At 33.7% G+C, this 24,975-nt stretch overlaps 1 protein-coding gene across 2 annotated transcripts in view; it reads right to left on the bottom strand.

Moving 5' to 3' along the window:
* Window positions 1–5,244: 5,244 nt before the first annotated feature.
* Window positions 5,245–24,975, bottom strand: part of LOC128990264 (uncharacterized) — a 201,545-nt gene continuing 181,814 nt past the window's right edge. Inside the window, exons 7-15 of one of the 2 annotated variants that reach the window (XM_054412578.1) lie at window positions 24,772–24,820; window positions 15,753–16,063; window positions 14,515–14,997; window positions 13,639–13,864; window positions 12,583–12,772; window positions 11,686–11,981; window positions 10,333–10,443; window positions 7,120–9,078; window positions 5,245–6,234 (exon numbers count right to left, since the gene is read on the bottom strand). In XM_054412578.1, the coding sequence (XP_054268553.1) occupies window positions 6,083–6,234; window positions 7,120–9,078; window positions 10,333–10,443; window positions 11,686–11,981; window positions 12,583–12,772; window positions 13,639–13,864; window positions 14,515–14,997; window positions 15,753–15,911 (3,576 nt within the window). In that variant the 5' untranslated portion in view covers window positions 15,912–16,063; window positions 24,772–24,820 and the 3' untranslated portion in view covers window positions 5,245–6,082. The remainder of the gene's footprint in view (window positions 6,235–7,119; window positions 9,079–10,332; window positions 10,444–11,685; window positions 11,982–12,582; window positions 12,773–13,638; window positions 13,865–14,514; window positions 14,998–15,752; window positions 16,064–24,771; window positions 24,821–24,975) is intronic. The other variant, XM_054412579.1, reaches the window with a different exon arrangement.

The raw sequence follows: 24,975 nt of genomic DNA on the forward strand, positions 1-24,975 counted from the left end.
GCTTAACATAAGCAATCGTTCACTATGACAATGAGGTCTCTAGCTTGTATAACAGCCGACTTATCACAAAACAGAAACCGTCAGGTTTTTTTGGAGCACCCTTTATGATCACTAATCATTACTACTGTACAATTTAAATTGAGAATGGGATATCTACTTCATATTGATGTATTTATTTTGTAATCATATAAGTTTTGTAACATTGTACATAATAAATTTGGAAAATTAAGATTTATGTTATTTTCCTTTTTGTTCCCGAGTTTTCAGTTGAAACAGTATTTTGTTTATCAATAAGAGGTACAATCAACTAACATACCTTATTGCTTTGTTTTGTATAATGTGATGAAAAGTAGTCAGTTTCAATGTGCTTGTTTTCTGTATATATAAAACAACAATATACTAATACATTAAGTAGAACTCTCAAGAATCAAAAGGTACATTGAAGTGCCTCTCTAAATATTAGTGGCCTTGTATATCTTGCAATTTTCTTTCATTGTACTGTAATATTAGATGTATCCAAACAATTGTTAAGCTCTGCAAGAGCGTACTGTATTTCTTTGCAGCTTGTCTGTACTTTTCTGACAATAAAAAATATAGTTTCCCAAAATCACCACCAGGGTCGTTTAGAACAGGGCTCTGTCCCACCTCTTTCCTGCTAGTGACACTACTTTACCGACTGCAAACATGGGTAGTGCTGCTGTCTATCAGAATCGCTTAGTACTATGTCCAAAGCCAGTTTAATTGCAGAACATTGCCATCCACTATAACTACTGTTGTTTATACTGTAATTCAGTGTATGCAATGTTACGCAGCGGCGAGCGCTAGTTCAGCTCCTGGCGTCCCTGCATCTAGCAGTCAGCACCGAATGTGTTAAACAAAAAATTAGCTACTGTATAGTGGCTAAATTTATAGCTCTGTATACATATCCCGATTTAATGACAGGTATAGAAAATGGCATAGAAAATTAAATTTCTAGAAGTAAAAATGTAAGTATATCATAATATATATAAAACATTTAAAAAAATTGAATTTTTTTATCTTGACCCATAAAACCCATACAATTACAACAATTAATTACTGAAAAGCAATATATGTATATATATATATATATATATATATATATATATATATATTATGTTCAATCAAAAAATGCAAGCACAAGCAAACCATGAGAAAGTGACTAAGTAAGTACGGTATATTTAAAAATGTTCATTAATTTCCATGCAGCTAATAAAAAAAAAATAAACTTGCATGTTATTATTACAAAGAAATATGAAGTTATAATACCCCCGCCGCAGCAAGCCTGCAGACTTAGCGAATTTCCATTTGCCTGATTGTATTTAAACTAAAATGTCTCCTTAAAAAATCACATTTATTCCCTATTAAAACAGAATTCGTTTAATGAGTACTTAGGTTTGCTGCAACAGGGAGGTTAATTTTTGTTATGTAAAATGTTAAAAGGTTTAGTAAAGGTGGTTTAGTAAGAAATTGATCTATTTTCCAAATTTGATCAAAATATGTTCATAAACAAGCAAATTACAACAGTTGACTTATTCTCCATAAAAATAACATGGGAATTTTAAAATTACAATTTTTTTGAATTTTCTCCGTAACAATTAGGCGCATAATAACGCTTCAATATACTAAATTATTTGTTTTTTTTTAAGCTCTACAAAATGGTTTAAAAAGAAATTGTGAAATTTTGTGTTTTTAGGGTCGAAAATGGGAAAAACCTATTTTTACCCCATAAAACCCCGTCCCCATAGTCCGATCATGCTGGTTCGCAAACTCATTCAAGTTTATCCCGCCTTACACCTTCAAACCAAATTTTATCAAAATCGGACAAAAATTACTCAAGTTATCAAGTTACTCAATTACTCAAGTTATGTGTGGTGGACACACACAACACACACTTTTTTATATATATATATATATAAATTTGAACGAATGGTGTTTTTGGCCTCTGGGGACATCAAAATGAAAAAGTAAATCGGTCCCGGGCCTAGGTCTTACCATGAGACCTACGGTAATAGCTACTTCCCTATAGGGAAATTCGCTAAAACACCAATTTTTAACTAGCATTTAATTTAGGTATACATTTATGCTAGGGTAAACCTAAGCGGAATCTTTTATTTTAGCAGGATAAATGATAGGAATTTAAAAAACAAATATATGTTTGATTTAAAAAATCTAAAAGGAAAAATGAATCACTTTTTTATTATACCGTAGTGATGATTTAAGGAGGGAGGGGTCAGAACCCAAATTTCTCCTTCTTGGTTTCGCCTATAGTCAAGGTGATCCGCCCAGATATCTTTAATTGTAGTTATATTGTGACAAGGGACATTTCTGATGTGTTTAAAGTTGCAGAAGATGCCAACGTTACCCCAAAAGTAGGTACAGTCATTGACTATATTGGATACAGAAGTATTAATAGTCAAAGGTACAGTGTATGGTCTTTTCCACTTGAATAGGGATAAGATAAAAACCAACAAACATGTAAAGGTTTATTTTGTTTTAAACTATACGATCCATTTGCAATATCCTTTGTTTTATGCGTTTGATATTGCATGACAGCAAAATTTAAATAAATAAAATGGTTGTAAAATGAATGAAAAATAAATAACAGACATTGCTATACAAAACAAGGTTTTCTACAGTATACAAATGGTATATCAGTCAGTTAGAGACGAGAAATAAGTTTAAGTTAGCATAAACTATTCTACAGTCTAGGTCTCTAAGTTCATCGCTAATGGTACTAATCTTTGGCTAAAAGGATAACTCCTATGGAATCTACAACATTCTAAATTACGTCATAAAATAGAACAAATACAAAACACTCAACTTTTCTATAACTATAGCTACGTATGAGTTTGAGTAACTATGGGAGTGCCAAATTAACTAGTGTATATGACTTAAGACTACACTATAAGTAACATCAGCAGTAAAAACTAATATACCAGTTGTTTATGAGACAAGCAGTATACAAACTAAAAAAGTTTAGGTTTCACAATAAACTACAGAGTAGTCTTGACAACCTTAAGGTACCCAGCCAGTGTCCAGAAATTAATTTTTGGAATTCAATTTGCTAAAACAATGAGATTAATTTTTCATTCAAAAGAGCAGTCACAAATAGGAGACCTTTTTAGATTGATCTACGTATAAATATGGAAAATATTTCTAAAATTCAAGCTATCATAGAAAATGTATTCATTATTTACCAAAAACCTGAAGACATTTTTTGGAAAAGTGGTGTGAATATTCCTCAATTAGTTTTCCTAACACAAAATGAAATAAAAATTGATCTTGTGTCAGATGTATAGATCGTGTAAATTAGAGTGGCAAGGGAAATGCACATGCACACAAGAACACTTGGATTAATTTGATACCACTAGGGTATAGTGGTGTGACACTTTGCACTGATTGAAGTCTTCCACTTAGCCCTCGCTATATGATATCCTGATTGACATGATCTCAAACATTTTACACACTCTTAAGGCTAAAAAAAAAATATGGAAAAACTGTGTCAATTTATTGTTTGAACTTATTCTTGAAAAATAACAAAAAGAACTTTCACATAATAATGCAACAGTTTGAAACAAAACCTAAAAAATAAAAATTGGGACAATTCTTTTGAATATTCCGATTTAAATGTTTGTATTTTGTACATACAAAAACAAACAGGACATTGTCAGTGTAAAGGAATATCAAAGGATAGAAGGGAACACAAGAATAGTCGTTGGAAAAATAAACTACCATTCCTCATGTCAAAAATAGTATTTCTTATAAAAACACACTTTCACAAAAGGAACTGTTTGAGTGTATTTTGTGGATTTCCCATCTAAAAGATAAAAGGCACTGCTATTACAAATCTTATGTGCTTTATGCTAAAGATTTTTCCAGAATGAAACTGCAACACTGCAACTGAGGCAAATGGTAACAGTAGTAAAATGGTTGTGTTCAGTGTGGTGCAGTCGTAAATTTTCCAGTGTGAAAACGCTCACCAAGGTTGCAGAAAAATGCAAGTTGCTCACCAATAGGTTCTTTGGAAATAAACAGAATGTTGGAACAGCCACACGTTCCCGCCCCACCGGTTGTGCTCTTATGGTTTTTTAGAATGACATTTCAAAAAATCATATCTTTGGTTTTTTATTCATGTTTTTTAATCACCACAAGCTCATACGTGTGAATTTTAAGTAATTTTACCTATAATTTGAAATAAAACGTATAACGTACAGTCGTAAGTATTTAATACTTAGTAGTTTGTAATAAAACTCTTTAACTCATAAAATATGTGTTTTATAAACTAAAAAAGAGAAACCCTAACAAAAGATGTTTTACAATTTTTTAGTCAGGTTTAACCAGTTATCAGTAACGCAACATCAAATAGTTGAGCATGATTTAAAAGTTAAGAGGAAATAAGGGGATAAACAGTACAAAATTGTACATAATCAAAATCAAGTGGTATCCAGACATTGCTGTATCCAGAAAGTTTTAGACTAGTTTAAAATCACAGTTTTAGCGAATTTCCCTATAGGGAAGTAGCTATTACCGTAGGTCTCATGGTAAGACTTAGGCCCGGGACCGATTTACTTTTTCATTTTGATGTCCCCAGAGGCCAAAAACACCATTCGTTCAAATTTTTATATATGTATATATATATATATATATAGATTTATATATATATATATGTGTCCGTGAACACGATAACTTGAGTAATTTTTATCCGATTTTGATGAAATTTGGTTTGAAGGTGTAAGGCGGGATAAACTTGAATGAGTTCGCGATCCAGCATGATCGGACCACGGGAACAGGGTTTTATGGGGTAAAAATTGGTTTTTCTCACTTTTGACCCTCAATACACAAAATGTCCCAATTTTCTCTAAACCTTCTTAAAGAGCTTAAAAAAACAAACAATTCAGTATATCAAAGTGTTTTTGTACGGTTATTGGTTACGGAGAAAACTAAAAAAATTGTAAATTTAAAATTCCCATGTTATTCTTATGGAGAATATTGTAAAATGTTGTAGTTTGCTTGTTTATGGATATATTTTGATCAAACTTGGCAAATTTATTTATTTTATAGTAAGCTATCAATATTTTACTAAAAACACACTTTATTAGTTTCCTCGTAGCAGCAAACCTAGGTACTCGTTAAACCTAATGTTATTTAAATAGATCAATTGAAAATCATTTCAGCCAAATAGAAATTCGCTTAGTCTGCAGGTTTGCTGCGGCGGGGGTATCTTTTATCTTTATATCCACAAAATAAGAAGCCACACCGATGAAACAATGAGGAATGAATACACTTAATTTTTACACACACCTCCTAAACAAAACTAATAATAAAGCTTAAGTTAAATTATCAATACAAAAATAATAAAAAAACCCTAATATCTAGTTATAAATTATATCTTAATTGAAATATAACAATTAACATGTCTAAACACTACAAATATCAACAAATTTTTACAAAATGATAGTATGGCATAAATTATCTAGTAATTTTACATCTTAAGGTAGGAATTATTTACAGTGAGATCTCTAACAACCAAGTATGAATGGGATGTTTTTTTTATGGGTTTTGAATACAATTTAGCATAGTAGCAGTAGGGCTTAAGGCAAACTGTATAAATAATATACGATAGAACAAAACATGTCTTTGCTACGTATTTCTTAAAAGACATCAAGGCTTCACTGTATTACTGGCTAAAAAACTCAAGAGTACTTTTTACTTTATTGAAAATTATTTATCATTTGTGTGGGTCTACCAAGTTAAGTTTGAGTACAATGTAATTTTTTTAAATCAATAACATTATTGAATCAACCAAGAACCAAGAAAATTTGTAATATACAAGGCCCAAAACAGTAAACTGATTAATATATCCAATCCATTCATACTTGATATTACACCTTAAAAACAAGAGTCAATGAACCTTAAAAATAAATGTTCAACAAGAAATGCAAGAATATCAGATCAGATCCAAGCAGGGGTTTGGTAATCTTACTAAGTAGTTATAAAAATAACAGTATAAAGAGTTCTTACAGAAATATCACGTTTGACTTAGTCGTAAACTTTACAAAACTTACCCAGTTTCACCAGTGCTTGAACTTAAAACTATTTTTTCACTTTGTCCAGGAGATTTACACATGATAAACTCTTCTTGAAGCTGAAATGTATTTGACTGCAGCACGTCACATTCTACTGAAGTATTTGAATCCTCTTCTTGCTCAGTTACTGAAAGATAACAAATATTTTGTCAACTTAAACATTTGCTCACGTCAAGTGAATAGTTTATGCTTTGGGTTTCAACAAACCATAGAGATTGTCACCAGTTTTTAAATCAAAATTTGTGTAGTCGAAGTGAGCCACTCATAGATTGCGCTGATGTAAATTACTCATTTCTGTTGCATATATGGACTTTTAACTTGAAGACTTAAAATTGAAGACACTAGCGCAATCTGTGAATGGCTCACTCAACTACGTTCTATTTTTTATATAAATTGGTCACGGCTGATCCATATAGAATTTCTACTTAAGTAGAGAGTCTACTTAAGTATACAAAAGTCAATGCTAATACTCACTACTAGAACTTGGTAGTATTCATATGTAAAGCACAGCTCACAACAATTATGTGAGCAGCAACGGCCACAAACACTTTTTGTTTGCCAACACTGCTCAAAACATTTTACGTGAACATTTGTTGTGTTGAGCTCAGCTCACAACAATGTTTTGAGCAGAAAATGTATAATGGAAACGGGGCTTATTAGAGACTAACTTAACAATTACACAACTATACAGAAAATAAATACATCCAATAACACTCCATGAAATTGTATATTTAGACTTTTATTGTAACTCACAGATGGTAAGATGGTAAGAGGATCAATTTCGATTAGACACTCCAATCATCATCAGTGAATAATTTGCCTATAGGGTCTGATGATAATTGGAGAGTTCAATCAAAATCGGTCACCACACCATCTTTTACACATATTTACCGTGTTGTGAGTTAACAGTATAGGTGTAGATATATGTTTCATGAGTGTTATTATACGTATTTATATGTACTGACTGTAAATTTGATAACAGGTACAATGCTGATCAAGAGGTTTTACCCACCTCCTTCTTCCTTGAGAGTATTTTTAGCAGGTTGTATTTCAGGATGCTTCCGCAACAATGACTTCTGTAGTTTTTCGAAGGTGGCACTGCAAGTGTAAATTTTTCTTTTCACAGGCTCACTTTGAGGGCAGTACCGTGAACTTACGACATGCTTGTTCCCGAGGTCAAAAGATCTGAAGCTAACCAGTGAAGGTTTCTTCTCCACAAGCTCTGAGGAACCGATTTTACACTTCTGTGAACTTTGAAGATCGGTTAAATGTTTTAACCTTTCTGCTTGGCTGGTTCGATGCTGCCATGGGATGTGTTGAAATCCGTTAACGTAGGTTGGAGTGTTGCCGTTTGGACTATAGTCTGTGAGGGGATTCCTGGTCTCTGAATGCATGTACCTGGAGTTCTGTATATCTTGCTTAGTCACTGATTGATTGTATACATCTCCATTAGCGTATATATGGTTACAGGAAAGTTTGCTGATTTCTGTGTTGAAACAAAACCCGTTTTCAGGGAAGTCATGTTTGTCCAGATTTTCATCAAAGGAAGTAGTTTTGTATTTATCGTTCCTGCGGAAAATCTTTCGGAACACACCTTGGTTTGCCACTTCATTCTGGTTCAGTCTAGATGCACTGACAAAAGTACTCAGTTTAGAAGGAGTATTTCCAGTGCTTGATCTTCGGACCAAATTTGGTGTAGTGAACCCGATATGTCCATTCTGATGTTCTAGCTTTTGGTTTGCAAACATTGATGGACTCGGTTGCATAACAAATTTCTTCTTCCCTTTAGAAAAAGGATCAGACACACTTTTATCAAGCTTTTTGTTGATGTCCGATTCACCTCTCAACATAATCTTTTCCAATGTTTTCGACAATGTTTTGAAAAGTCCTTCCTCATTTTCATTGGGCTTCTCTTTTGGGACACTATAAATAGGTTGGTCGAAAACTGTGTTGTTGTTTACATATTCATGATCTTTCGGATAAACTTGGTTATCATCACCGTCTCTATAAATATCATACCTCAGAGACAAAGGACTAGGTGGAACACTGAAGACTAATGGACTACTAGGTTTTGCACGTTCCATTCCATTTTTAGTCCGGAATGTTGGAGAAAGATATTCAGTTCTCGTTTTAACCTGTAAATCTTCAATGATGTGTTCAGCTTCTTGGATCAGTTGACGATATTTCAAGTCTCCTTCTTTATCATGGTCATTTAGGACTACTCCAGCCCCTGGAGAGCTTGGAACACTGTGTAAACTCTGGTTGGAATGAACCGATAAAGAATTTGAACGAGGCTTTGCTTCTGATCCTAGATGATGCTTGTCTTCTAAGCTATTTCTCCGCTCGTTAAAATTTGAATCAGAGCTTATCAAGTTAGATATATAATGATTTTTAATATATTTCCCATTGTAGTTAGAAGGAACCCCTCTCTTTCTCAAGGATACTGGGGTACCATCAGCGCTTCTTGTTCCATTTCTTTGATTATTTATCAGTCTTTCCATTAGAACTCTATTTAGATTAACATATTTCCCCGGCATTTCTCCAGGTCTTGAGCCTTGCTCTCCGAGACATCTTCTCCTCTGTAACTGGATAGGACTGAGAGTTTGAGGGATTGCTTCACACGAGTTGTTGTTTTCCAGACTCTGACAACTGGACTTCCTATAGGTTCCAGAATTGCATCTTTTTTGTGACGCCATCAAAGGAGAGCTAGGATTCTTCTGCCTGTCGTCAATTCTATTCCAAGAGCCAGAGTTGTGTCTCTTCTTTGAAGCCATCAAAGGGGAGTCAATATTCTTCCTGCCGTCCTCAGTTCTATTCCGAGAGCTCCTTCGAGAACGTCTCTCCCGAGACTTGTGGGTAGACTGTCTCTTCATCCGCGGTTCTCTCACTCGCTGGGTGCCTTTCCGCAGCACTTCAGGTGTGTGGCCAGGCAGGTGATGGTAGGTGCAATGGCCGACCAGTTGAGCTTTGCCTGAAACACGTTGGGAACTCAAGATTATTTACCTAAATAGAATATTATACATCCTTCTTGTCCTCATAAAAAATGTAAGGAAATATTGTTTGCACCTCTTATGAGGAAAAGTCTTAAAGTTGGTTACCTTGGGAAATATTTTGTTTTGATGTGTAATTTAATGTTTTAAGGGGGTATTATGTTTTGGTAATTTTAAATCAAAAGTATCTTACAATAACAAGGTGTACTGTACTATTCCATTGCAGTGGCGGATCTAGAACAGTAACAAGGGGGCGGGGCGAACCAGGGGTCTGTGGGGTTCGGTACCCCTTCCACCCGAAAAATTGGTGTAAACTAAGTCTCCAAAATTACAGTTTTATACCAATTCTTTGTCCAAAGTTTGTGTGACAAACTATTTTACGCAATACCTATGCACTACTGTATTACATGCATGGTAAATATATATGTGTATGCCCCCAGGAGGGGGGAGGGGGTGGTCGCCCCCTCTGGATCGGCCACCGTTACCTTTTTTCAATAAATATATTTGTTTTGTTTATGAATACAGGTATTGTAGTATAAATAAAATAAATACAACTCGGTCTAAAATTTTACTTAACATCTAGGTAATTACTAGTGTATCTACAATTAGGATACAACAAAGTGAGCAATAAAAAGAAGTGTATTGTGCACAACTTCAAAAATTATCTAGAAATTGGATCTACTTAGTATAAAATATTGAAAATGAAAAAAAACAAGACTCATTCCTCTACAAATTAATCAAACTACAACTATATACAAGCATGCTTTTATTGACGTAATGATTGCCAGATAATCAACTTCAGCATACTAAATAAATTGCAAGTAATATGGTTTCTAGAATAGAAATTTTAACTTTTACTTTCGTAAATGATGGGTAACTTAATATTCAACAGCCTGGGTGGAATGGCGACATTATAAGGGTTCTACCATGCAGCTAAATAATACAATTTAAACTGAACAGTGATAATAGATTATTAAACTGAAAAATGAAAGCAATTAATTTTGATAGTTCAAGATGAGTCTTGAAAACGTTGTTACATTTTATTTTGAAAATATATTCATGCTTTTGTAATTACCAAATACAGTCCTACAGGTTCATAATGTTGAAAAAGGAAATTTTTCGCAATACTTGCTGGTTTTTCTTAGGATAGTTTTTTCTATAAGAAGAGTTGGCTAGGAAGAATGTACAAGTACTTGACTTGTTGAAGAACATTAATAAGCGTTGTTAAAACTTACTGGAGAACTCAGAATCAGAATGTGCAAGTTCAACCAAAGATCCGTGGTCAATGAAGTCAAGGTCTTCTTGACGTAAGCAGTCAGGCAAATTGCTGTTATCTGTTCGGTCCTCTGTAAAATTTAAAACCTACTGTACTGCCCACATTTCAGTTTGACTCGAAATTTATCTTTCGTTAAATTATATCCATCCTTTAAGGAGTTGTAGCCTAAGATGAAAAAAATCAAGAATAAGTTTTTATTAATTTCAAATAAGTTTCCAATTTTTTCTTGCGTTTTTATTACATTTGAATGTCACTAACAAGATTGTAATAACACTATGGTAATAAAATTTTTAATCATATAAAATTTACAGGAATTATTTGGTATAGGTACCAAAAAAGCGTGGAAGTTGCCTAATATGACTAGTTTGAACAATAGAAGCAACTCTAATTCTAGTGCAATAAATCTTGCAATAAAATTGTAAGAATCATTGCTGGTATATTTTTTTAATCCAGTTTAATAATTTGCATTTCCTCCAAATTAACATGACATTCCTGCCCACTTTTTTGTGATGATTGTAAATGAATAATGGCTTAATAAAAGATGGACTACTTTTATTCATACCATACTTACATTTACCAATGAGATCTAAAAGCAGGGTAAGCAATGCAGTAAAACGTGCAGTTTGCCAGCGTGCTCAGTGCTGTGTGAATACCTCTAGAGTTCTGCTACTTACCGTAGTCGCGGCTCTGCTATCTACATTACACCCTCTCTTACCAACCCATACACAAACGCGCTTAGGGCGGATAAACTTAAAGGTCTGTTAAAATGGACAACTATGTAAAATACTTAAGAAGTTCACATACTGTAAAAAGACAACCTGTCTCCTCTACACAACACGGTATTGAACATTTTACTCTTTAAAATATGAATACAATACTTTGTTGGAAAGACAGCACAAAGTTGAATTTTAACTTTAAATTTTTCTCAGAAAAATGAGATTTACAACTAAACATAACTGTACTGGCTGTATTTTTACTAGGTACTGCATTAAGGGTGGGAATAAACTCCAGATTCATAGTATATGTCGGTTGAGTAAAAGAGTTTCAAAATATTTAAGACGGAAGAACTGACCTCTTTTTCTGGGCAGAGTTGATCAAACCAAGTGACGGTTAATCCAGGGTCGGTTAAGAGTGGGTCTACTGTTAACTGTAACAATACTGGACAAGCAATGCACTTTTGACGCTTGCCCTAGTTGCCCCGTGTACACTAACAGAACTAATGTAGTTACCAGACATAAACTATACTTACTATAGCTCTGTGCTACTTACCGTAGTTGCCGATACCCAACACCATCAAACTTTTGCTACCTACCGTAATCACCCTGGTCCTCACAGTCTGTGGGGTCACTGTCACTCAGAATGTCCGTCTCTTTCTCGTAGACGTAACTTTCGTCATACTTCCCCAACATCTCGTTCAGTGTGACGTCATCGTCAGAAAAGTCGCTCGTATTGCCATGATGCTCGTCATCGCTGGCAGAGCTTGGGGAAGATGAGGGAGAAGAAGAGGAAGATGCCGGAGCATGACTCCTCAGCGAATGGTGACAAGCTCGGTTGGGCTGGGGCGAACAGGTTGTCACAGCATTCAGGTGCTTCTTACCGTTTAGTACACTGTAATATTTTTCAATATTATGTTAGTTACCATCTTCTAATAGTATAGAGTTCAAAATTATAAAGAGAAAGTGTTATGAAACAGACACATTGCACTCATTGCAGTAAGCAAATTGAAAGTTTGAAATTAGATAATTTGATAATTGACTGTTGGATACTAACTTGTCAAAGGTTACATTTTTTGTGTGTTTTGAAAGATTGGTGTTTTCTTTTGAGTGAGAAGAGGTTGTCTGCTATAAAACCTACACAGTATGGATTCTGGTACATTTATATGTATTAATATATTCATATTCTTATTAATTTGAGATTGGGGACACTACCTGTGTGCATATTTTAACCCATACTATATGATTGAAGGATGAGTGTAGAATGGAGTGTAATACCTTGTGTAGCTTAGTCCTCCAAGACACCACTATAAGTTAGCAGTGGTCACTTTGACTATAGACGAATGGAGTACTCGAGTAATGAGCAAAGTTGAAAAAGATTCCTGACTTTATTTGAGTAGACTAAATACTCTACGCCACATCACTACTTACAATTATCATACATTCTTATTGGTGATGTCACAGTTACAACTATGACAACATGTTTGGTTACTCACGGACTAAAGAGAGCAGCAGTGTTGCAGTTCTTTACGTCCCTAAGATGTTCCTTTATCAGCCTCCTCTTCTCTCTGGACCGAGGAGACAGATGAGACGTGTCGTCACTGGTTTGCTTACAACCACTGGACGAGAGGGTGGAGCTGCTGCCAACAGTGGACGACGTCTCTCCTTGGGAATTGTACGACTTACCTGCAAAACGTTCTACTTGAGATAATAATCATGAATGTGATGCCTTATGTCACAGGGACGACAAGATACGAATGATGAAGGAATGTGAGCAGTGAGGTGTCAATAACGGATGGGAGTTCTTGGGCATCTCGATTTACAAGGTTCTGGTAGGTACATGAATATGTTCCTCCCATTTATTGCCAGGTGCATGTCTTGCCAGCCTCGTTGTGCAAATGTGAATGTTCTTCTGCAAACTCCCTTATGCACATTTTCTACTTCGTAACTTTTTCTGCATAGTTACCTACACATCTGTCAACTTGTCATGGATTTCATTAGTGGCTGACATCTTAGATCTAAACTTAGAAACTTAAAAATGTAAACATATAACGTGATTCTGATAGCAGTATCAATCTTCCCTACTATGGTTGTTGGCTACAATGACTAATCATCGAAACAGTGTACTTTACTTTATATACTTTGAAATGGGGACCATACGAAAGTAGGTATTTTAAGCCAAGTATTAATGTAGATGAGTGTAGTGTATGGACTGGATAGACCATTAATGGATGAAGTCAAGAACACGGAGTTCAGATTCAAACATGACTGTGACAGGAGCTCAATGGAAAGCTTAATTGTGTACAGCCCTAATATTTATTTCATTACTCAATTAATAATTATTTTTTCTCCCTTGTAACTGTACTTGTTGCAAAGTTAAGTAAATTCCAACTGTGTGATAAATAATGGGTTTTCTTAACTTTAACTGTAACTGATACTAACCAACTGTAACTTCAACTGTATTGATTAGTTATGCTTATTTTTAGTTATTGTAGTACACTTTGTTTCAAACTAATCCCATGAAGAATCACCAAGAGGGTTGTTTGACATACCTCCATTGGGCTGATTGGCTGCAAGCCAAGGGTTGGTCCGAATCCTGTTCCTCTGTCTAGGGGAGGCCCCTGGTAGGTACGGAGAGGTACACTGGAATGCCGGAACACTAGACAAGGAATCTCCGGATTCTTGACTCTGGATAGAAGCTCTCTGTTGACTTTCGTCATATGATTCCGTTCTCCGATGCAAACTGTTTTGAGGAGGATGTATGTGCTTGTTTTTCACCTGAAAAAAATAATGTATCTAAAGTTAATGATTATAAAAAAAGAAAAACTAGTATAACATATTCGATCATCAAGCTTTTCTTTCTTTAGAAAGCTGGATTAATTAAGCTGTCCTAGAAGCTTGAATCCAAAGAGTGTATTTTCTGAAGAGAAATTGAAAAGAAATTTTAAAACCATTTAAATAAAAAGATGAGTTGGTTTATCTGATGCATGATATCAATCATTGAGGTTCCAATAGACAATTTGATGGTTGATGGGTGTTAAGACAATCAAACAACATTTTGTTAAAAGTTTTTGAATCTTGAAGACAATGTTCCACTAAATCATAAGCCCTAGTTTATTTTCTTGTTTTGATGGGTGCTGAACCATTCAATAGATTATCCTCATGTAAAGTAATGAGGTTTTGCTAAAGTAATGGTAATAAATGTTGTTTGGTAATTAACAGTGTTACTTTAACATTGTGCATAGTTATTAGTTAAAATTATTTTTTAAAACCTTTACCATAAGTAAAGTTAGTGATACTTCAGAATATGTTTACCAATTAATCTTCAAAACTATTGGGCTACTTAACTAATAACAACTGAATTCACATCAATTCTTCGAAGAAAATAATAAAATATTAATTGATTTCAAACTATCTTAATCATTTACCTTTGGCGTGGAATTAGGTGCACAGTGTACCACTTTCCCCATCCTATCGACAATGTCTTCCTCTGTAGATGATTCCGGAAGATCACTCCTCTTCTTCTTGTTCCCATCTTCCTTTTTATGCCTCCCCGGCCGTGGACTCACCACCGTTATCGCCACAGTAGGCTGAACCGACCCCACTTTGTAGGCCTCGGTAGTTGCGACCTGTGAAGTAACTTTGCCCGAAATAGGCTGTCCCGGATGGGAATGGAAGTAGTGGGTTCCTGTCCGGATGTTTATGTAGTATTCCGGAGGGAAGGATGCTCCGGGAGACGTTCCGTCAGTTGAGTATCCCGTGGAGTAGGCTGACTCTGGGGAGGAAAGGTTGTTGATGGTTCCGTGTGATTTGGGCCCAAGGCTCATGGGGGCCTTGGCAGGTGCACTGACATCGGTGGCTTGTAAGTCCCAATCTCTTTTGTTTCCATCGTAGTTTGGACTTTTTTTACCCTGAAGACAACAAATTTTTACGGATATAGTTGAGAATTCAGTATTTACCTGATGAATCGGTTTGTAAAACCTTATCCCTTTTGCTCTTGTCGTAGTAGAGGCTATTTTACCACGGGGAAGAAAAATAGTAAATAAATTTACAGGTAATATTCCATTACATTTATGAGATGGTGACACACCAGGGGTGCATTAAAGCAAAGGTGATTGGGATGAGTTTTGAAAGACACAAATTTGTTACTGAACGAGATTAACTGGTTATGTTGTCAACAAAGTTTATCAAAAGGCTAAAAGCTGCACTTTTAAACCATCAAAAAGCTTCAAATCAGCGACCTTCTGATTACTCTACTAGCATAGCGCTATATTCACTCAGCAAAGTGCCCTACACTATACTGAAAGCAACCATATCGCATTATCCTTTCAATTAGTTTCATAGTGGATATGCCTATGAACTAAATACTAGCAAATAACTATTTCTTTGTAAATGTTATGGCATCTCAAAATTTGCAGATTGTAAGGAAAGACTTTATTGTAAAGGAATATATGGCCACATGAGCTTACATTTAGTTTATTTAATTGTTTTTTGTACTTGAGGTAGCTTATATTTTAACAAATTAAACCAAGATTATCATGATCAGATCAAAGATTCTTATTAAAAATTTCATCACTGAAAAACTCACCGAATTTCGGCAGAAGCCAAATATTTTTCTTGAACTATATAAATCTATGGTATCCAAAAACATCTCCCATATACTCACATACTGTCGTTCAAACGAGTTGGATTCAATATGACAAGGAGAACTGCCGATGAGTTTACTACAATTGCCAGATTTTTTATCTTCTTTATTGCGATGCTGCTTCTTTCGAGATCGCACGATGTGCGTTTCCATCCACGTACGGAGTTTCGTCCCGAACATTTATGCTGGTAGCAGTTCTGCCTTTAGGTAAAATATTTTTCTTCTTATTTCAGCCATGGAGAGTGTTTTTAGACCTCATCGATTCACTATCCATTGGAAATCAGATGAATTGTAGGTGGTGTTCCATTCATTTGTTAGTCCATATTCAAGCCCTGGAACAAAAATATGCAAATTAATAAACACATACAGGGGTCCCTTACTAGGGGGAGCGAGCTGATCTAATGGTAGAGCATGGGACTTTGGAGCCCGAGGTCCCGGGCTCAAATCCCGGCAATCACCACTGGATTTTATCTATATGATAATGTCTAGGACTAGCCTTTTATGGTGTAAGCTGCCCAAAAATAAGTGCCAAAACCACAAATATGGAAAACAAATTAATGAACAAGTACATATATTTAAGCTAATTTATTAAAGTAACAAAGTGATCTATAAATTAATGACAAAGATTATATAGTTTTTGAAAGTCACGTTCACAGGATTTTATACTGTAATGCCTCTCCTGGGGTTAATACACATAAAAATGACTAATAGGATGGTTTTAATATTTTAAACAGTTTTATGTCCTTGACTAATCACTCCCCAGAGTAAGTTCCATCTTGGATCTCTCACTCTGGAGATATAATTACAATCTACAAACTTTGCCACTTAGAGGTGCCATAGTTAGGGGAAGTGCTAAACTCAAACTGAGGCATCAATTAATAAAGACTAATATGTCACAGTCTCAACTGAAATAGCTTGTTATGTTTTGTAAGTCTGAAGACAAACACAGAGCAAAAAAAAGTTCAGAACTTCCCTAAATTACTAGGTATACTAGGTACTGTTGAAACTACTCACAAATCACACCCATAAAACCTTTGTGGGTTAGTTTGAAAATCTAAATTATGATTAAAACAGTAATCTATCATAAGTAAATGTGTATTAATCTATCTAACTGTATATTAAGTAAATGGGATTTTCAATAATTTAATTTCCATCTGAGAGAGAGATATTAAAGATCTAGTCACCAATATAAAATTGGGCTGTCAATTAATGGTACTTTCTTTCAAAAAGGTGACATGATATAATTTACTTTCAGAAATATCATTCAATAAGTGAAATGGCATGGGAAAAATACTTTAGTTTAGATTTAGTTTGATACAGGAAAGAAACAAGTTTAATTTCCCCCCATGTAAATAAAATATCAATTAGAAATTTTTAATTATTTTTAATACAGGAAATACTTTAAGAATACTTTACTGTAAAATAGAAAAACAAATTATTGTAAAAATTACACCTTTGTATGATAATATAACTCACATTAATGGGTATTATAAGTTACGTATAAATTACGTAATCCATTTGGAAAATTTGTTTTTAAATTATTTTAATATGCAGCTAGCCCTACTACATAAACAAGTTGGGACAAATTAAATTCAGTAAAAATCACATTTTACCTTTTTTTACTTGAGTACAGGGATTACTCCATTATTGTTATTGTTCTGGACAAATTTATGCCCAGTAAAAAACGATATTTGGAAAAAAAAAATCAAAATCAATGGTATAATTTGCAAGTCAAATTTTAAAATTCAAACTTGGCTAGTTCACATTAACTATCACTAACTACATTGTTGAAACGCAAGTAACAAGACTTATTGAGGTTTAACTAACCATAAACCACTAAAGAGTGCCTGTGGTAAAATTGGGCTTCCTCAGATCCAACCATTGTTCTGAAACTAATGAGAAGACTTTCTAAAGCTCTACATTTTATTTGTCAGTTTTATTTCACTGCTGTAATTGAAGCTTAGCGAGTAGCAGAACTCAATATGCATTTTGAAGAAATGGTAAGAAGTAATCATTCATTTTCACAACATCTGGATTAGCAATTTGCTGTGCCAGTGATAAACATTCTTGATTAGTTTTGTGGCTCGGTAAAACATCCTTTAAGGATTGGGGATGAAAAACTGTTGTAAATAATACTGACGAAAAAAATTTTACTACTTTCATAAAATTGTTAGTGGTACAACCATATTTATTAAACTGTATCTTTCAGCATAATTGAGTTTAAAATATTTGCAAATTTGAATAATCTTTTTTATTTTTGGAAGAAGAATACTTGTTAAGCTTGTTCCTATATAAAAATCTAGTGTTTGAGAAAAGTAAAAAATATAAACAAGATTTTCTAGGCTTTCTATAGTTGAATTAAAAAACAAATAGCCAATCACAAAATGTAAAGTTCAAAACCAAAACCGTGACTTGAATGGCAATTCTTTATTTTTAAGACCCTGTAGCATGGGAATTTAAAAATCAACATAAAGTAAACAAGGGTCTAGCATGTGTGTGTTTACTGTTTCTCAGTATTTAGAAAAATCATAAATACTAAAACACTATCTCGTTGAACAACACAAATGGAATAACACAAAAAACATTATCCTAACACGTTGTGTGAATACACCTGCTGGCAATATTAAAAAACTTAACATGTGGTGGATATTGCTTTACTTTGCCTATGCTTCTATTACCCAAGTTGTCAGGTTCTAAGTTTGAGGTTAATGGTGGAAGGGGGGGGGGGTTTAACCCAAGACCACACTATCTCTAGGGAGCTCTGGTCTGTAATCAGGTTGAATAACAAGGTTCATTCCCTCAGGACTGTGGTCTTCCCAAGGCTCTTTTGTAATGTATTCTTCATTAGTCCTTAAAAACGTGACGTCTCAGACTAAGTTTTTACTACTGATGTACATGATCATTCTGTTTTTTACACCTTAAATATTTATGTGTGAATCGTTAGTATGTTTGGAGCTTTTAAATTACTTTTTTTACTATTGTGTATTCAATATATTCAGGTATATGAAGCGTATTACCATCATTAACATTTTTCACGTTTTTGGTGAGAGAATTATCTATACCCTGGTCTTGTATGTATCGACTGTTTAGTAGATAGCAACATTAATTGTTAGCTCAACTACAAATGGCATCTGAGTCTTTTAAACGCACTCAAACAGTTGTAAGTAAAATATTTATGAGTAATACAAAGTAGGCAGTGTAATTGCGTTGAAAACATTTAAATAAATTAAAATATTACACAAATTGTGATTCACTTTATGATAATTTATCTGTAGTGAGTTAAATAGAAAATACTAGTGGCTTCTAGGGGCAATAGCCCCTATATGTATATTCTAGTAACTATTTTGTACAAATTACATGTATTAGTCTCATAGGTTACCCTACCTTGAATTATCGTTTAACATTTGTGTATGTTATAATAGTTATTACATACCTGCATAATGCATGTTGATGTCTGCTCCGTTTATAATAAAAATTCCAAACGAATAATACAATACATTATACATTCTAATCATAATACAACTAAGGGATATTTTCAATAATAATCTTCATGACTATTAATGAAATATGTATAAATTTCTTTGAATATAGACAAATTCACTTAAAACACATAAGAGATAATGTCATCCCCCAAATTGTAAAGTGCTAATTACCTATAAAAAAAAATCTCTCTGAAAACATTTGTTGTATAGTATCGATTTTGGTCGATTCCTTGGTCTGGTTCTAGTACTATTTTAACATAATTTGGCCGCTTTAACCTTCTAAAAGCAACATAAAGTTGACCATTGGTTGACACTGGTGTTTTCAAATAACTTTTGTCAAGGTTTGGCATTGCGCTTTATTTATAGTAATAGTTAAAGCTAATCGCAATGGGAATTGGATCCTTGTAAACTTAATGGCATATTAGGATCTGTAGATATTAGTTTTATTTTTGGCATGGCAAATATGTTCCCTTTGCCTACTCCAGTAATTACTTCTAACTTTACTCTTTTTTCAGACATATCTAACACAACCAATCGTACTCCATTAACTAATCCAGACCAGCGAGCACATAATAATAATAATAATAGAGAGGACACGGCGATTAACCAAATGCACTGAAAGTGTGGCCAAAACCGCCATCTTGGTCCGTCATACATCCTGAATCCAAGACCCGCGAGCTCAGTTCGCATTAAAAACCCCGCGACAAATACACGATCATAAACAACATTAATAGTTGACAAAAAATTCTGAAATTTTGCACACTTGTAGATATGATACTGAGGAAAACGATGGTGTCAATATAAAATTATTAGTTATGATAGTAATTGAGTTATAAATATGTTTAATACTTATGTAGTTTAATTTTTCAGATTCAGACATGAAAAAGTTGTATTGCGAGGAAATTTTTTATTTTTTGGTCAGAGAAATTTCGTCAGCGGGAAAGTTGTTGATAAATAACCAAATTGAACTATCCGATTCACCAAAAAATTTTATCATGTTCGGTTTTAGCGAATTTCCCTATAGGGAAGTAGCTATTACCGTAGGTCTCATGGTAAGATTTAGGCCCGGGACCGATTTACTTTTTCATTTTAATGTCCCCAGAGGCCAAAAACACCATTCGTTCAAATTTTTATATATGTATATATATATATATAGGTATATATATATATAGATTTATATATATATATATGTGTCCGTGAACACGATAACTTGAGTAATTTTTATCCGTTTTTGATGAAATTTGGTTTGTAGGTGTAAGGCGGGATAAACTTGAATGAGTTCGCGATCCAGCATGATCGGACCATGGGAACAGGGTTTTATGGGGGGTTTTATGTGGTAAAAATTGGTTTTTCTCACTTCTTACCCTCAAAACACAAAATTTCCCAATTTTTCTCCAAACCTTCTTAAAGAGCTTAAAAAAACAAACAATTCAGTATATCAAAGTGTTTTTGTACGATTATTGGTTACGGAGAAAACTAAAAAAATGGTAAATTTAAAATTCCCATGTTATTCTTATGGAGAATATTGTAAAAGGTTGTAGTTTGCTTGTTTATGGATATATTTTGATCAAACTTGGCAAATTTATTTATTTTATAGTAAGCTATCAATATTTTACTAAAAACACACTACTTTATTAGTTTCCTTGTAGCAGCAAACCTAGGTACTCGTTAAACCTAATGTTATTTAAATAGATCAATTGAAAATCAATTCGGCCAAATGGAAATTCGCTTAGACGGCAGGTTTGCTGCGGCGGGGGTATTCTAAAAAATCAGGTACAAAAGGGATCTATTACCGCTGCTCCGCGCCACGCCCGCTGCGCCGCCGGGCCGTCGTCTATTTTAGCGTGCAGTGTTTTCTACTGTTGTACTGTAATATTGTATATATTAAAGACATTTTCAAATATATTGTCTATGTAGAATTTTCAACCGTTTAGCACAACTTTTTAAGGACTAATTAGCTTGCAATGTCATTAAAGATAAACTAAAGATAATTCTGTAAGTTAAATTAAACTTCCCAAATATATTTGTAAAATTACACTCAATTTATTGTCCCAGAAAAATTACAGTTTTATTGAGATGTTGCCTGATTTTATTTTTGTGAAGACTTTCGTTACTTATTTTACAGTAATAGCGAACTCTAACATTGAAATATTTTTGAGCAATAATTTTAATTAGGTACTAAACAAAAATGTTTTTTGTCCATATTGTTTCATATCCTGAGAAATATGTACTATTTGGAAACAAATTTACTCCTACACATTGTCCAAGTCCTTTGTTCGTCAAGTTCTCAATTACATTGTTCTCTACACTAATATCATTGACTAGTCAATGCTAATATCATTAACTTTATATCTACACTATTCTCATCAAGCATAGCAGACGACTAGCGCGCTGCACACGCCGGGACTACTGTCGGGGAAATAAATATGTGCACTCGAGTTTGCTATCCGATTTTGTTGAGATAAAAATTAAATATAAGCTGGTTTAAATACATTTAACGTGGTAACAATTAAAAAAATTCAGTTTACCAGGAAAAATTATATAGTTGAAAGATCCTCAAAAGTACCGATTTTTAAGAAACTCTGCACTAACACTGAAGTTTAAAATTTAATTGTAAACAAACTACTCAGCCAATCTTTCTGAAATTGTTATGGCTTATTGGTAGGTTTATTGTTAACAGTTCCATGCATTTTAAAATTTTTACTCACAATAGTTTTTATGCTGATGTTTATTTTTAAAACGTATGCCAACATCGTTAATAAGACGCTAAAATGTCGTTCAAAATGCCATCGTGTTTGTCGTGTAAGAAATAACACCAATATGACAGATTTATAATGCGAACAAAGATTGTTTTAAACTTATATATATTTTAAACAAAAATTTCTCCCGCGATAAAAAAAATCGATTTACTACAGTAAAAACAATCGATTTACTTTAAGATATTTCCAACAATATACTAATACGACAATGTACTTCCAGAAAAACCTAAGTAATTTTTACACAAAAGTATTTTTACATTTAAACAAAGCCTATGTAAACAACACTGACTCGAAGCATAGCAGACGACCAGCGCGTTGCACACGCCGGGACTAGGCTAGCACCGCCATCTTTGTCCGTTTCGTCGGCTAGTCAGACTGCCACGCTCCTGCGCTCCGAGTAGCGCTTCTATTTTGTTATGTGTTCGCTGATCCAGACCCGTAAAATTGGAAACAATTTTTTTCAGCTATATAAATACTACACATATTACATATTACCATATGATTTAAATAAAGTTAAACCACATGTTTTAAAGTAAACAAAGTAGACATGACCTACATTTCTTATGCTATTTAAATGTGAACTATTTTATTCCGTAACAACCTTTTGGTGCAAAATTAAGAAATATGAATAATTTTCCCCAAAATTTCATGCCTAGACCTTTAAAATGAGACCTCTCCTAGCTTTCTATGGCCTCCCGTTCGCTCACAATTTCATTGTAAAATTTTGGGCTTACGGAATTAGATTTATAGATTGTGAACGTGTATCGATTTATAATTTTTTCCTCAAGACAAACACTGAGGAAAAGGATTGACGTTGTTATTTAAGGCCTAATATCAACAAAATAACTTATATTCCGGCAGTTCTCACCTCAAACGTATTTATAATTTTTTCACTTCAATAATCACAAACCTATAACACTTTCCCTTTCCATTGTAAAGGTATGGCGTGTTCCATGAGATTAGCTAAAATTTTATTCAGATCCGAAATGAAGGCGCAAATCAGCTTTCAATTGGGGAGATAAGATTTATTGCCATAGGCACGTTTCATTTGTCCTGCTAATGAAATAGGCTGTGGGGCGACGCTAACAAAGATAGGTATGCTAATGTGAATTTACAAAGGGGATGAAACTGGGGAGGAAGAATGGGGAGGAAAACTCGGAGGTGAAAAGTGTTTTGGTCAGGAATAGAAACGGCTCCATAAATCTACTGAGAGTGAAAGTAAATAACCCAAGTTTCGTTATATATTCTGATTTTGAATTCTTATTTGATTCATCGGTGTTTGATAATTTACTGACAACATTGTATTTGACTAGGTAAATTGTTGTTTCATGTGACCTAAAGATTGATAAAATAGTAAAGTTTCCACAACACTTTTTTGAATAAAATGAGTAGATCAATCCGTGTCAAAACGTAGATAGTTTTTAGGTTAGGATAACTCGAAATTACTATCTAGGTTTTATCTTATGGAAATCATCAAATCATTTTAGTACACTACAGGCAAGTAAGTTATTCAAAATGTAATTCTACAAACCAAGTTTTTTATTAAAATTTGAAAATATGGAACAAAATTGCACATCCTTCAGGTAAGTTGTACAGACTATTTGAGGTAATCGTTTAGGTAAGAAATATTTCTAAAATCCTATAAACTCGACACTTCTCAATTCTACAACATTCAAATAATGCCGTAGTACGTCTAACACATAGCATTGTTTATCTGTCAACACAACTCTAGAAGTAAAATCATTGTGTCTGTGTGCACATAACCTAACTTTCTATGTAGACAGTGACCTAGAACTAATTATATAATATCGTATAGTATGGATTTGAATTACACATCACATCTACATAATAATGATTCGCAGCACTAATAAAGTACGCAGAATATTATTTTAAAATTATTAATTGCACAACTGACATTGTTCCTATTACTATTCAAATATTCACAAATTTAACCTAAGTAAACCTATAAATGTTACTAACGTAAGGTAAATGACTGGTGTATTACAGTTCCAGATGAGATCTGAAAAACGTTTCGAGTAAAAAAAAACATCCCCTGAGACACGTGATCATTAGAAACTCATCAGGGATGTGAAAGTACTGAGTTATCGAACGTCTTAGGAAAAGGGGTGAACATGATTAATCATCAGTTCTCTTGGAATTCAGTGTTGTACTCTTTTATTTGTTTTTTAGGACTTTAATATAATTTACTTTATAAGTGTTTCTTTGTTTGAAAATGTTATAAACTAAGTTATTTATGAAATGTGTATATTGAAGCTTTAGTTTTGGGCATTAGGGACCCGTCTACATGAACCAGCGGCGGCAAATCAAATCATTTTATTGAGCTGAGTTGAAAATACATTGTATTAGCTAAGTCATAGCAAATACATACAGTTATACATACTACTTCTGGTTTTTAGGACCAGTAAATTAGTTATCAGGAATGATAATAGTTTGACCACTATCCTATGTTGTTTATTGTAAAGGGTAGGGTAAATATTGTAGTTTCTCTCTTAGTTTTCGATAGACTATACTATTATAATAGATGAGAAATAAAATGATGTCACGTTAAATTATAACTCGGCCTCTCTTAAAGCCTTGTTGTCTGTCCTGCTTAACTAGAATGAATGAATTTTTCATCGCATAACTGACGACGAATTTTAAGAGTGTAAATTCTATCCTTCGTGAATGACGAAAAATTTCAAAGGAATTTAGAACAATATATACATCTAGTTTAATGTAACGTAAAAGGTAGACATTTATACATAAATATTTACATGTTGTTGGTTTAAAGTTACTTACTTTTCCGCATTCCTTGTGCAAACGTGACTTTAACTCATTGGTCATAAGCCTGTAACAAAATAGAGAGTTACTACAATGAACCACCTCAACTATAGATGAGTAAAGTAGGTACACACTTTTAAAATAAAACACATTTTGGTTGGAAATTACATAGTTTGAGCTTACCTTCCTACAGACGCTAATTTCATGTACATTAATTCCCCA

This window comes from Macrosteles quadrilineatus, unplaced genomic scaffold (assembly GCF_028750875.1).
Source record: "Macrosteles quadrilineatus isolate MER2022 unplaced genomic scaffold, UCM_ALF_1.0 Scaffold_3__2_contigs__length_128488019, whole genome shotgun sequence".
In the NCBI taxonomy this organism is placed as follows: Eukaryota; Metazoa; Arthropoda; class Insecta; order Hemiptera; family Cicadellidae; genus Macrosteles; species Macrosteles quadrilineatus.